The following is a 13276-nucleotide window of genomic DNA, read 5'->3' as shown; positions in this document are numbered from 1 at the left end:
TCCAAGACCGCCGCCACCTCTTCGTCTTCCACGTCTCGGCCTCCTCCGGTCTCTGTCTCCCCCCTGACTCCCCCCAACAGGAGGAGGAGCCTCAGACTCCTGCAGGAAGCGGTGCAGAGCAGAGGGATGACACAGGTTTGGACTCTCCACCTCCTCCTCCACCTCCTCCTCATCCCTTCATCCTGTCATCTCTCCGTCTGGGCTCGGGGCTCTGACTCTGCCCTCCTCCTCCTCCTCCCCTCCTCTTCATCACTGCACTCCTCCTCCTCTCGCTCCCTCCTGACGGGTGAGACGTTCACTGCTCTGTGTCGAATATCGTCTTTTCTTTATTGTCTCCTTTTCTGTTCTCGTCCTCCTCGCTCCCTCCATCGTATCAGACGTAGGTTTAGGACACAGACTCAGCTGAAACAGGTGATAGAGTGACCTTAACTTCTGCTTCTCTCTCTCTTTATGCAGACCAGCCAATCAGTGTGGAGACCTGCAGAGCTCTGACCAATGAGCTGCAGAGCTGCTTTAAGAGAGCCACACACCTGTACAGGAAGGTGAGTGAAGGTTAAAACAGTGAATGTGTTACTGGCTGATGTGAGGCGTCCATGTTTGTTATGTCATAGCTGTGACATCACTCTGCAGCTCACAGGAAGTCACATGATCACTATGTTCACCTGCTCTGGTTCTGCTCTGGTTCCTTACCTGTTCAGAGCATTAAGACCAAAAATAAAACTCGATCTGATCCTGAGTCAGTACCAGCTGGTTTTCAGGTGTGGATCTTTGACATCATCAGTGGGCGTGTCCTGTTCTCCCAGTTTAGACAGAGTGATGAGGTGTTAGTTTGGGCGGAGCCTGAAGGAGCAGAGAGTTTAACCTTTGGTCTGACCTCACCTGTCTCTCCTCCTCCTACAGGTGAGCGGCTCCTCCACCGATGACTCCACCCCCTTACCAGCGGCAGATGGCTGTCCTCCTATCAGACGCCTTCCAGGCCATGAGGGCGGAGCTAGACTCCCTGCCGCTCGGAGAGCCGAGCATGCTGGGAGGAGAGGGAGGTTTGGGAGGAGTGGGGGAGGTGAAGACGGCGGCTTTGCTGGAGGAGTACTCCCTGCTCCTCCTGCAGGCTGTCCACCGGAGGATCAACACCACCTCCTCCTGATCTAACTTCTTCATGTCTTCCTCTCCTCCTCCTCTTCTTCATCTCCTCCTCCTCCCTCTTCTCCTCTTCTTCACCACCACCTCCTCCTCCTTTTTTCCTCCTCCTCCTCATCATTTTCTCTCTTTCTTCTCTTTTCCTTCTCCTCCTCCTCTGCTCTAAATCCACCATCTCCTCCTCCTCCTCCTCTCTCTCTCTGTCTTGTTTTTATCCTTCCTCCTTCTTGTCTTCACAGACGAGGGATCTGAAGCCATTTTGATTTTTATTCTGAAAACACTTTGAATCATTCGACTCTTTTATAAAAGTTTTTTCAGACTTGAGGTTTCGACTCCTTTTCATTCCTTAAAGTTCAGATTGAGCAAATGGCAGCTTCGGTGTCCCGTCAATCTGAAGGATTGTTTGGATTGGATTGATTATTGATTATTGTTGTAAACATTGATGTTAGACTGTAAAGACTTTTTAACGCAGAAAACAGCAATATGAGACTTCCTGTCACAGTTTGAACAGACTTTATTTTTCAGTTGTTTGATGTAAATTTTCTTCCCTGGTTAACAGAGACTTCCCGTCGTCACACTACTGACTCACCTGTCCTCACCTGACACTGACAGGAAACTCTGATGGTTTTAGTCTTCACCTGTTTCTAATGTTGGTTTTTATAATTGTTCTTAGAGAAACTCTTCAGGGTTTGTTGGTTTCTAACCGGTCAACATTCGTGTTTTTGTCTAACTTTAATAAAAGTTTGAGACTTGTTTCCATGTTTGTATTTTGAACAGAACTTGAAGCTGATTGGTTGATCAGAGTCAGCTGTCATTAACTCTTAGATAGCTTCACCTGTGCAGAGAGAACACCCACCTGTCTGTGTCGTCTCTTGACTGACTTTTTCATGATTGTCCTCAGAGTCGCCACAAAAACCTGTTTTAACCAAAAACCTGAGACTTTGTCTTTAAAGATTCGTCTGATTCAGTTTGAACAACATTTCATTTTGTTTTATCTCAGTGTTTGAAGCTGCACTGTTATAAAACACTGAACACATTCATCACATCAGTGGAGCTAAACTTTAACATTAACACTTTAACACAGACTGTCTGTCAGTCAGTCTGTCTGTACACCTGCAGCTCAGTTTACAGACTCTGTTCAAACCCCTTTCAGAACCTGATGAATTCATTTTTCTTCAACACAACATGAAAGAAATCTGAGTGTTGTTTAGCAGCAGGAGTCACTGTGAATGATGAAGAGTTCTGGAGGCTGAAGTTCATTTTACACCAAGGGTGAACTGATGTGATCAGGTGTGTGTGTGCGTGTGTGTGTGTGAAAACTACAGACCAAAACATGCAGCATTAATGATGGAAATATGAATGTGAACCACTTTATAGAAGGTTTCTATTTGATCCAGGTTCAGTTTCCACTGAGGCTGAAATACTGTTAACATGAAGTTCATACTGAACATAACAGCATTACATTCATACATATACAGCCTGAGTGTTCCAGGCAGAACATCATTAACAGGAACAGCTCAGAATGAAGAATCCAGAGAACATGTGACCAGTCTCTCTGTCTTTGTTGGTTTGACATTGTGTCGTTAGAGTCTCTTTAAATTCCTCTAAACCCACTGAATTAACGTGCGCTCTTCATCTGAGAGATACGGTGCACGCCCCTTTAATCAACACGCACTAACTCTGATTAAGTTAACACCGACTCAACTGACCCACATCTGAACCACCGTCGTACCGTTTAACACAGATCGAGGCAGTCAGGGTTTGTCAACCCCGACTTTACCTGAGAACCTGAGTTAAACCACAGGAGGTTCAACTCTCTCTGTAGTATAGGCCTCTGGTCACGTGAGCAGGTGAGCTGTTATAATAATATGAAACCTGTCAGGTGTTTATGATCAGACTGTCGGAGTAAACACACCTCTGTCCTGAGGAGGGCGGTAACGAGCCGCGGAGCTGCAGAATTAATCAGCCGAAGAAGAAGAAGAAAAAAAAAAAAAAAAGAAGAAGAAGAAGAAGAAGAAGAAGGAAATACAAACCGTCTGGCGGGCTCTGATCAGCTGGAGCCGTTTATGGATATTAGAGACGTTTCTTCGGTTTAAACGGTAAGAAACAAACACGGAGCTGTTTAAGAGTGTTCACCGGACAGAGGCCTGTACTACGAAGCGAGGTTACTGTCTTATCAGAGTAACTTCAGGAGTAACTTGGTGACGTCAGGTGTAACTTCCTGATTAACCTGTACTATGAAAGGTGGACAGGTTTTACCTGAGGTCTGTTGCCATGGTGATTTACGCTGCATCTCTAAACTGCTCTGAGCAGTTTATGTTCGTGGTTAACTCGGTATTACAGGTGTTACTTCTACCAAAGCTCCGCCCCACAGGTGGAACAACCAATCAATATTGACACAACGACTGAGAGAGGCTGACTCTGCAGGACGGGGGTTGTCTAAAGACCGTCAGCCCCCCCCCCCCCCCCCCCAAAAAAAAAAAGAAAGAAAAAAGTAGTGGATGGTAGAGATATGTGGACCAATAAATGTTTTTTTTTAGTGCTCCATATTTTCCATTTTCAATTTCAGTTACTGTTAACATGAAGTTCATACTGAACATAACAGCATTACATTCATACATATACAGCCTGAGTGTTCCAGGCAGAACATCATTAACAGGAACAGCTCATTCTCAGACATGTGACCCACGTGTTGACTGTAATCAAGTATCTGATCACATATGTTCTGTGTCCTTACATCTCATATTACAGATGAAGAATCCAGAGAACATGTGACCAGTCTCTCTGTCTTTGTTGGTTTGACATTGTGTCGTTAGAGTCTCTTTAAATTCCTCTAAACCCACTGAATTAACGTGCGCTCTTCATCTGAGAGATACGGTGCACGCCCCTTTAATCAACACGCACTAACTCTGATTAAGTTAACACCGACTCAACTGACCCACATCTGAACCACCGTCGTACCGTTTAACACAGATCGAGGCAGTCAGGGTTTGTCAACCCCGACTTTACCTGAGAACCTGAGTTCAACCACAGGAGGTTAAACTCTCTCTGTAGTATAGGCCTCTGGTACACAACAGGTACATAACAGGTACACAGATAAACAACAACAGCTAACGGAGTCAAACAGTTACCATCAGAGAATAAAGCAGGATGTTTTCAGCGGCTTCTCTTCAGTTTATCTGAAATTCGAATTAAATCCTGTTTGAATCTAGACTGACTGTTTCCACAGAGACTCATTTGATCAACAATTAACCTGAACCTGTAGTTTATCTGTGTGTTTGTGTTTCAGTCTGTAGTTTGTCTGTGTTTCAGATGCATCAGTGGGATCTGTCTCCGTTCTCAGTGACTCCAGCTGCAGCTCTGTTGTCCAGATGTGTTTCTGGAGGAGTTGTGTCTCAGGTCTGATGTTTTTTTTTTCTCACTGGGTTTAAACACAAAGGTTGTTCAGTGTTTGTTCACAGACTGACTCTCACCTGCCTCCTCCTCTGTCTCTACCTGTCCTCAGGAAGACATAGACTCCGCCTCCTCCAGGCTGTGCCCCGCCTTCTCCTCTCACCTGCAGGAAACTGAGCAGCGAGTCAGAAGGCTTAGACAGCTGGATGAGGTATCCTTCAGTCTGATGTCACATCCTGTTTGTCTGTAGGCCTGGAATACCCTGGAAGAACTCCTTTTCCAGGCCTTGAAATTATAGATGTCAGTCAGATTTTAAAAACCTGCAGTTTATCAGTGTTGATATTTACAGATGTTTTCTGTTTAGCTGCAGCTGCAGGTGGAGCTGCTGCAGGTGGAGAAGGAGAGCGCTGACATCACACACACATTTCACCTCAGTGAGTGTTTGGTCCTGGTCCTGGTTCTGTGTCAGGGAGAGGTTGAATGAGTGTGTATGAATTAACTACAAACATGGGGGATGAAGCCAGTCCACAGCTGGATCAGTAATAACTGAAATGATTATTGATGAATGAATCATTAATGAAGCTCTGACCCATCAGGATTTAATGATTGATCTCTGATTATTGATCTCTGATTCCTCCCTCTCTGTAGCTCAGAGGTTCCAGATGTTGCAGATGTTTTGTGGTCACCTGCAGGACCTCCTGAAGGATCAGAACAGCCTGAGACAGAGACTCATGAGACCGCTGGGTCGCACCAACCTGCCCGTCCAGGCTCACCTGCATAGGTACGTATAGGTAAAGTGTCTGTTGTTAATCCACAGAAACAACTACAGGAGAAAAAAGATCAGTTTAATCAGATTAAAAATTTGATCTGTATCCAGAGGATCCACCACAGAGACCAGGTTCAGGTGTGGTTTTATGAGTAGCAGGGAACAGTATCCAGTCCTGGCTGCAGGTCCGGTCCGACACACACCGGGTTCATGTTCAGCAGTGATCGCAGTTCCTGAACAAAGAATACATAGATCAAAAAGAGTCTCAAAACAGTCCTGGACCAGGATCTGTTCAGACAGAAAACCTTACAACACACTGACTGTGACTGATCCTGGGTCAGACCAAAACCAAACCTGGTCCAGGAAAACAGCTGGTCTGTGTGTGTTTCAGGTCTGTGGTGGAGGTTGTGAAGATGCTGCTGGACTTCATAGAGACCCTGGAGGAGAAGCTGGACTCAGTCCAGAGTTGCACGACCACCAGAGACAGGATCAGTCAGCTGGTCAGTTCCACAACGTCTGTTCACCATCAAAATAAAAACCTGAGCAACAAACATGAACCTCTACACACTGTCCTGGTCCTGGTCTGGATCACTCCAGGACCTGTTTGATGATGTCACAGTCAACACTGACATTCATTGGTGCAAAGAAAGTGACTGAGATCAAACTGATCAATAATCAATAATCAGTCTCTCTCTCTCTCTCTCTCTCTCTCTCTCTCTCTCTCTCTCAGAACACCTCTCTCGCCCAGCTCTTATCTCAGGTGGCAGAGGTTCAGAGTTTGTCCAATCAGGTTCTTCAGTGGAGGGAGGTGGGGAGCAGCCTTCTGGCCGAGAGCTCTACCTGACCACCCCCCCGACAGGACGCCGTCTCATTGGACAAACAGGAAGCTGTTCGTCGTCAAACCTTCATCGTGTGTTTTTATTCGTTTAGTTTTTCTGTAATAAAGTCAGATTTTACTGAACCTTCGGCAGCGTCGTGTTTCCTGTCGTCAGTTCAGATTCACAGAGAATCAGTCAGTGTGCAGATGAATGGAGATGTGCAGTGACAGGTCTGTCCTGCAGGGGGGCGGCGCTGTGTTCTAAGCGGGCATTAAACAGAAGAAGAAGAAACAGTTCCTGCGTGTTTCCGGTTTGGGTTGGATGACGCTCCTCTGAGAGTTTCAGCTGCTGTTTGATTAAAGTCACCGAGAGGCGGTAAAACCCGGTTATTTCACCTGTTATTGTCTGTGATTGATGGTGTAAATGTCCCCGCCGCGGACACAGACGCTCTCCTGTCTGTTTCCGCCGCTGACAGGCTGCGGTGTGAACGCGGCTAACACACGGCTAACTGAGCTAACGGCTAACCCCCACTTTGTCAGCGGTGACTGCTAACGGCTAACTGCTAACGTTAGCGTCGTAAACAGCTAACATATTGTTGGTTTAAACTGATCAGCTGATAAAAGGATCGATCAGTGTGATTGTCAGTATATTGATGTGATCAACGGCTTGCTGAGGTTTAAGCGGTGAAGCAGGATTGTTCTTTTATTTGCATTTTAATGATGTTTAGTCTGAACTGCGACTGAAAACAAACCGGTTCAGTTCTGACGAATCAGATCAGACATGATCAGAGGTTACTGATCCACCACAGGAGGCGATACACTATCAATACTTTACTGTAGAAGAATCTGACGTCACTTCCTCAGCGGACTGACGTTTAGTTTGGTTTTTAAAATGATGAAAATGTAACCTCATATTAAAGCAGACAACTGATGTAAACACAGAGTCATGTGATCACAGGAGAGCGTTTACCTGCTCCACTGTGTCACGTTCATGTGTAAACCTTGATTCAACTGTTACTGGGAGGTGTTGCTGGTGTCCTCTGATTGGTGGGTTTTTCCCAGGTGAGATACCTGCCGTCTGACGCAGTTGGTGGAACAGTTTTAATCTTCTTTGCAGTTATTGATCAGTTCCTGGTAAATATTATTTCATTTTTTATATTTCCGGTGTTTCTGTCTGTACAGGGAGTGCTACGCCGCCTGCTGCGTCTTTCACCTGTCAGCTGACCTGCTGACTCACTGAGCGTGCTCAGTAGGGGGGTTCCCCTCCACACAGTTTCTGTTGTAACACACAGTAAGTCTGAACATTAGAGTGTTTGGGGGTGGGGGGTCCTGACAGAGTCTCAGGCCTCAGGCCAGGTTCAGGTCTGGTGGTTTTCAGTCTGTGTGTGTCTTCCAGGGTCAGACCGTCGTCATGGTGTTAGCCGACCTGGGGAGGAAGATCACCTCGGCGCTGAGGTCCCTCAGCAACGCCACTATCATCAATGAAGAGGTAACTGACAGATGGGATTAGGATGTTTGAACTGATTCACAACACGTTCAGGATGTAGCAGAGAAGTCCTGACTTTAACTCTCTGTCTCAGACGATTGATCAGCCTTCAGACCCCACCATGTTTGATCAGTGATCAGTTCACACCTGCACGTTTGAACTTTAGAGTCAAACTGTTGTCAACTCTGTAAATACACGTTTCAGAAATACAGAACCTTCCTGTAAATTGTTGAATGTTCCTGCTGCTTGGTGTATCCAGGATAATCAGAGTTAATCAGTCTAATCAGCCAATCAGAGTCAGCTTAGTCCACACCTGCCCAGAAACTGCTGAGTCACTGGTTGCTATGGTGACTGGGGTCCCAAAGGTGGACAACAGCTCATAAGCCAAAACCTGCCATCAAACAAACCCTCATAGCTCGAAAAGTAAAAGTCCCATCAACAACATTTCTTCAGTCTGAGCTCCACAGAGCTTCAGCGAAGACTCTGATGTTTTATATGTGGACGTCCTGTTTACGGTTTAGGCTCCGTCACAGTTTTAAAACAGCCTCCATCTCTGTTTTTAACAAGAACTTCAGAGCTCAGTTTAACATGGCAGTCTATGGGACTGTCAAAGAACACACCCATTATAAACTCTGAAAAACATAAAACTGAATCTGCGATTTCGTAAAAAACAGCTATTAAAATGTAGATTTAACCTAATAAAGTCTCAAGTCTTGTGACCTGTTTAAAGTTTGAACCATGTTTCCATGTGAACATATGACAACGTTTTATCGTCTTTGCAACAACTTCCCATTTGTTTCCAATGAGTTTTTCATGACTTTCGTCGTCATGGTTACTGAAAATGTTACTAAAAAACAAAGCGCACTGCTCCTGATCAAACTGTTTGTGTTTTGGAAGCTCTCAGTAGCATCAGTGAGGACCTGGTCTCCTCAGGTCCAGGTCTGGACTGTGATGGTCTGTGTGTGTGTTTCAGGTGTTAAACGCCATGTTGAAGGAGGTGTGTGCTGCTCTGCTGGAGGCCGACGTCAACATCAAACTCGTCAAACAGCTGAGAGAGAACGTCAAGTGAGTCCTGATCCAGGATCCAAATCCGGGTCCTGGTCTGAGATGTGAACCTGGTCCAGCAGCAGTGACTGAGCTGTGTGTTTGTCCCTGCAGGTCTGCCATAGATCTGGAGGAGATGGCCTCAGGTCTGAACAAGAGGAGGATGATCCAACACGCCGTCTTCAAGGAGCTCGTCAAGGTCAGATCATTAGGCCTGGAAAAGGGGGGGGGCAGTCCACAAAGTGCACCAGTCCACAAAGTCCTCACTCCTCCTCACGTCTTCACAGTGTTGTATGTCTGATGTGTAAACCGTGAAGAGGAAAGGGGGGCCCCTGTACTTCTCAGGAGCTTGCTGGAGATGTAGTTCTTCAGGCGGACATAGTGTGGTCTAAAAACTTTAGGAAATATACTGATGTTCTCTGAGCTGGAAAATACCCCCCCCCAGTCTAAACCCAGTGGGTCGAGGCAGATGGCCGCCAACCCGAGTCTGGTTCTGCTCGAGGTTTCTGTCTGTCTTTCTGTCGCTATATAAATAATGTTGTGTGTGTTGTCAGCTGGTCGACCCTGGGGTGAAAGCCTGGACTCCCACTAAAGGGAAGAACAATGTCATCATGTTCGTTGGTCTGCAGGGCAGTGGGAAGACTACAACCTGCTCCAAGGTGACGTCACACACCTGAAACACACCTGACACCCCTCCCTCCGCTGTCTGTCTGTTCTCACTCTGATGTGTTTGCTGCAGCTGGCGTATTATTACCAGAGGAAAGGCTGGAAGACCTGTCTGATCTGTGCCGACACTTTCAGAGCTGGTAAACACCCGACGCACTTCCACTCACCTGACACACACCTGACACACCTCCACTCACCTGACACCCTGACTCTACCTGTGAGGTTGCAAGCTCACCTCTGTCTGTTCCCTGTCTGTGTGATGATCCTCCTCCTCTCTCAGGTGCCTTCGATCAGCTGAAACAAAACGCCACCAAAGCCAGAATCCCCTTCTACGGCAGGTGAGTTACACCTGCTGCTCTGATCCTGTGTGTTGTGTTCACGTACCCCCTGTTCTCTGCTGTAACTCTGTGTGTTGTGTTCAGTTACACAGAGATGGACCCGGTGGTGATCGCCTCTGAGGGCGTAGAGAAGTTCAAAGGTGAAAACTTTGAGATCATCATTGTGGACACGAGTGGACGACACAAACAGGAAGACTCGCTGTTCGAGGAAATGTTACAAGTCTCCAATGCTGTGGTGAGTGCCTGAACGCAGCGCAGCAGGTCTGATGTCAGTACTTACAGTGGTGCGTTCAGGTACCTGTGCCAGTCTCAGGGGTGTCTCAGCTCCTCCTCATGTTTGTGTTGTTTCCATAGCAACCAGACAACATTGTGTATGTGATGGATGCGTCGATCGGTCAGGCCTGCGAGTCTCAGGCTAAAGCCTTTAAAGACAAAGTGGACGTGGCGTCAGTGATCGTCACCAAACTGGACGGACACGCCAAAGGAGGAGGAGCTCTAAGCGCGTAAGTCCATGATGAAGTCACAGTATTGTGTGATGTCACAGCGACCCTCAGACTGTTTGTTTACTTCCTCTTCTGTTTCCCGACAGCGTGGCAGCCACCAGGAGTCCCATCATCTTCATCGGGACCGGAGAACACATCGATGACTTCGAGCCATTTAAGACTCAGCCGTTCATCAGCAAAACTGCTCGGTAACCACCGTCCTCTGACGGACACACTAACACCTGCTGGTCAGAGGTGGAAACACACCTCTCTCCACCCACAGGTCACAGATACGAGCTGTTCCTCATCAGCGTTTTACTGTGTCCATTTAATATTTAAAACCAACAAACATGGCCGCCACAGTGGACATCAGTAGAATAAATTACTCCTACTGTAAGCGTGCTGTGTTGAGCGTTGCCATGGAAACCCTGAGTAACTCCTCCTCTTCTTGTCAGGAATGGGCGACATCGAAGGATTGATCGACAGAGTGAACGAGCTGAAACTGGATGATAATGAGGAGCTGATCGACAAACTCAAACACGGTGAGAGAACACACACTCATCTGCAGAACTGCAGTGCATTATGGTTATGATGACTGACCTCTGACCTCTGACCCCAGGTCAGTTCACTCTCAGAGACATGTACGAGCAGTTTCAGAACATCATGAAGATGGGACCCTTCGGACAGATCATGGTAAACACCTGAGTCACCTGAGACCAGATCACATGACTGAAAAGACTTGGATTCTGTGCTGAGTGCAACTCTGTGTGTGTGTGTGTGTTCAGGGGATGATTCCCGGCTTCGGTACAGATTTTATGAGTAAAGGAAATGAACAGGAATCAATGTCCAGACTGAAGAAACTGATGACCATCATGGACAGCATGAACGACCAGGGTAACACACACACACACACACACACACACACACAGACTGTAATGACTGTGACTCCACAGTAAAACATGTTGGAAGGACTCCCTTGGGGAAATTACGTTTCCAGCAGCTTATACAGACAGATACATCACACAGGGCAGCCTGCAGGACAGTTTGCAAATGACACAGAATATAAATGTAGTCTAATATAGTCTAAATGAGGACGAGATCTTTATGGCCGTGATTCACTGTGAAATCACAAAACATTTATTCAAACTCTGACCCGTCTTGTCTCTCTCTGGTTTCTCTCTGGTCTCTCTCTGGTTCCTGTAGAACTGGACAGTAAAGACGGGGCGAAGCTGTTCAGTAAGCAGCCCAACAGGATCCAGAGAGTGGCTCGGGGGTCAGGAGTCGCCACCAGAGACGTCCAGGAGCTGCTGACCCAGTACACCAAGTTCGCCCAGATGGTGAAGAAGATGGGGGGCATCAAGGGACTGTTCAAAGGTAACAGCAGGAGGGGGGTCAGATCTGTGGGGGGGTCAGACAGTGTCAGTGTTTTGACCTCTGTGTTTTCAGGAGGAGACATGTCCAAGAACGTGAACCCGTCTCAGATGGCCAAACTGAACCAGCAGATGGCCAAGATGATGGACCCCCGAGTCCTGCACCACATGGGTGAGACCACATGAGACCACACACACAATCAATCAATACTCAATAATCAGATATGGTGTTAACACGAGCTAAAACTTTGATGACGGCTCAGTTATCAGAGGGTCGTCTAGACCTCAGAGTCTGTCTGAGTCCCTAAGCCAGTCCACTCCACCACAGATCTTAGTGCACTAACTGTTCCTGGAACCTGATGGACTCTGCAGGTCCTGGTTAGTGATGATGAACCCTGTGTGTTGTTTTTAAGGTGGAATGGCAGGTCTTCAGTCCATGATGCGTCAGTTTCAGCAGGGAGCTGCCGGGAACATGAAAGGCATGATGGGATTCAACAACATGTGACCGATGACCAATCAGCTGCCTTAAAACATTTTAAAAAGTTAATGCTCCACCTCCTGACAGGTACAGGTGGAGGGGGCGGGGCTTAGAGAGAGAGCGAGCAGGAAGTGTAGAACAACAAAATAAAAGGAGGATGTTTTTGGCTCAGTCCTCGACTGATCTCTGCTTTTAGACAAATAATAATTTAAAGGAAGAAAAGGTTCAGACTGATCCTCAGACCTCTGTGGTCCTCAGACTTCTGTAGACCTCAGACCTCTGATCCTCAGACCTCTGTGGTCCTCAGACCTCTGATCCTCAGACCTCTGTGGTCCTCAGACCTCTGTAGACCTCAGACCTCTGATCCTCAGACCTCTGTGGTCCTCAGACCTCTGTAGACCTCAGACCTCTGATCCTCAGACCTCTGCAGACCTCAGACCTCTGATCCTCAGACCTCTGTAGACCTCATACCTCTGGTCCTCTGTCTGAACCGATGAGGAGCAGGTTGTTTGTTTCTGGGTTTTGTTAATTTAATTCTCTTTCAGAAGTTTATGTGTCAGATTTAAACAGAGCAGAGTCTGTCCTGATTGGATGAGCTGATGCCACATGATGATGATGATCACATTAGTTAGTGACAGTATTTTTGTCATATAATAAACATTTGTATTTCACCATTTTAAACGTGCTAAGTCTTTATTTCTCTGATGTTCCTGAACACAACTTTAAAATCTCATCAGACTGTGACTGAACAGAAAGATATTGATATTAAAAACAGATTCATCTTCAAACTGAAACGGATTCAGATCAATGAAACAGAGACGATCAGTGTTTCTCTAACCGCTGAGGCTGATGGGAGATTTCTCAGTCTGACTCAATGTTTTATAGTTTTCACTGAAAAATACTTTTTTGATTTATTTTCAGATTCTGACCTATAAACTTTAAATTTCCTGTAGTGTTTTTTAAAAAGTTTAAAATCTTTGTTTTTCTCTCTGGAGTCTGGGTGAGGCTCCTCCAAAGATCTTGTATTAACATGGTGTCTCACTCTGATGTGGAATGTGGTCTCTGTTTCAAACACCTCCTCACATTGTATCTTCTAAAAGAACCGTCTGATTTTGTTATTTCATCTTTTCCTGAACATTTCCTGTCGCTTCATCTCGGGGCTTCAGGACTTTCCTTATTAAAATCATTAATTGTCCTCAGTTCATTCATTTTATTGTAGTTTTCTTCGCATTCAGACTTTCTCTCTCTCACTGTGACACTCAGTAACTTCTCCTCCCCGAGTTTGTGTCTGTGTCAAAG

The 13276-nt window shown here is 46.3% G+C and overlaps 2 protein-coding genes and 2 long non-coding RNA genes across 5 annotated transcripts; 3 read left to right on the top strand and 1 right to left on the bottom strand.

The window, feature by feature from the left end:
* The first annotated feature begins 69 nt into the window (after positions 1-69).
* LOC108892658 (uncharacterized) lies at positions 70-1891 on the top strand. The gene is made up of 3 exons (XR_001962501.2): positions 70-135; positions 457-542; positions 901-1891. It is a non-coding gene; the product is annotated as an uncharacterized LOC108892658 (long non-coding RNA).
* A 1208-nt stretch (positions 1892-3099) lies between these two features.
* Positions 3100-6209, top strand: LOC108892661 (HAUS augmin-like complex subunit 2). 2 transcript variants are annotated; one of them, XM_018690347.2, is made up of 7 exons: positions 3100-3236; positions 4450-4536; positions 4643-4741; positions 4895-4964; positions 5179-5311; positions 5688-5796; positions 6027-6209. In XM_018690347.2, the coding sequence occupies exons 2-7, from the start codon at positions 4450-4452 to the stop codon at positions 6138-6140; spliced, it is 612 nt and encodes a 203-aa protein (XP_018545863.1). In that variant the 5' UTR covers positions 3100-3236; the 3' UTR covers positions 6141-6209. The 2 variants fall into 2 exon arrangements, with proteins under 2 accessions (XP_018545863.1, XP_018545864.1); XM_018690348.2 differs by having other exon boundaries at positions 3112-3236; positions 4427-4536.
* Positions 6210-6383: 174 nt separating this feature from the next.
* On the top strand, positions 6384-12658 carry LOC108892660 (signal recognition particle 54 kDa protein). The gene is made up of 17 exons (XM_051068003.1): positions 6384-6489; positions 7296-7404; positions 7510-7602; positions 8573-8664; positions 8758-8842; positions 9198-9302; positions 9383-9449; positions 9590-9647; positions 9732-9882; positions 10002-10150; positions 10237-10330; positions 10578-10671; positions 10749-10822; positions 10915-11023; positions 11333-11503; positions 11576-11671; positions 11913-12658. Exons 3-17 carry the CDS (start codon positions 7525-7527, stop codon positions 12002-12004), a joined length of 1515 nt encoding a protein of 504 aa, XP_050923960.1. The 5' UTR covers positions 6384-6489; positions 7296-7404; positions 7510-7524; the 3' UTR covers positions 12005-12658.
* LOC127139975 (uncharacterized) lies at positions 12156-13213 on the bottom strand. Its single transcript, XR_007810332.1, has 2 exons — positions 12449-13213; positions 12156-12416 (listed from the first exon to the last, which is right to left on the bottom strand). It is a non-coding gene; the product is annotated as an uncharacterized LOC127139975 (long non-coding RNA).
* Positions 13214-13276: the final 63 nt, after the last annotated feature.

This window comes from Lates calcarifer, unplaced genomic scaffold (assembly GCF_001640805.2).
Source record: "Lates calcarifer isolate ASB-BC8 unplaced genomic scaffold, TLL_Latcal_v3 _unitig_2291_quiver_1172, whole genome shotgun sequence".
In the NCBI taxonomy this organism is placed as follows: domain Eukaryota; kingdom Metazoa; phylum Chordata; class Actinopteri; family Centropomidae; genus Lates; species Lates calcarifer.
Note: the sequence above shows the minus strand (reverse complement) of the source record. Positions and strands in the feature narration are given on the sequence as shown.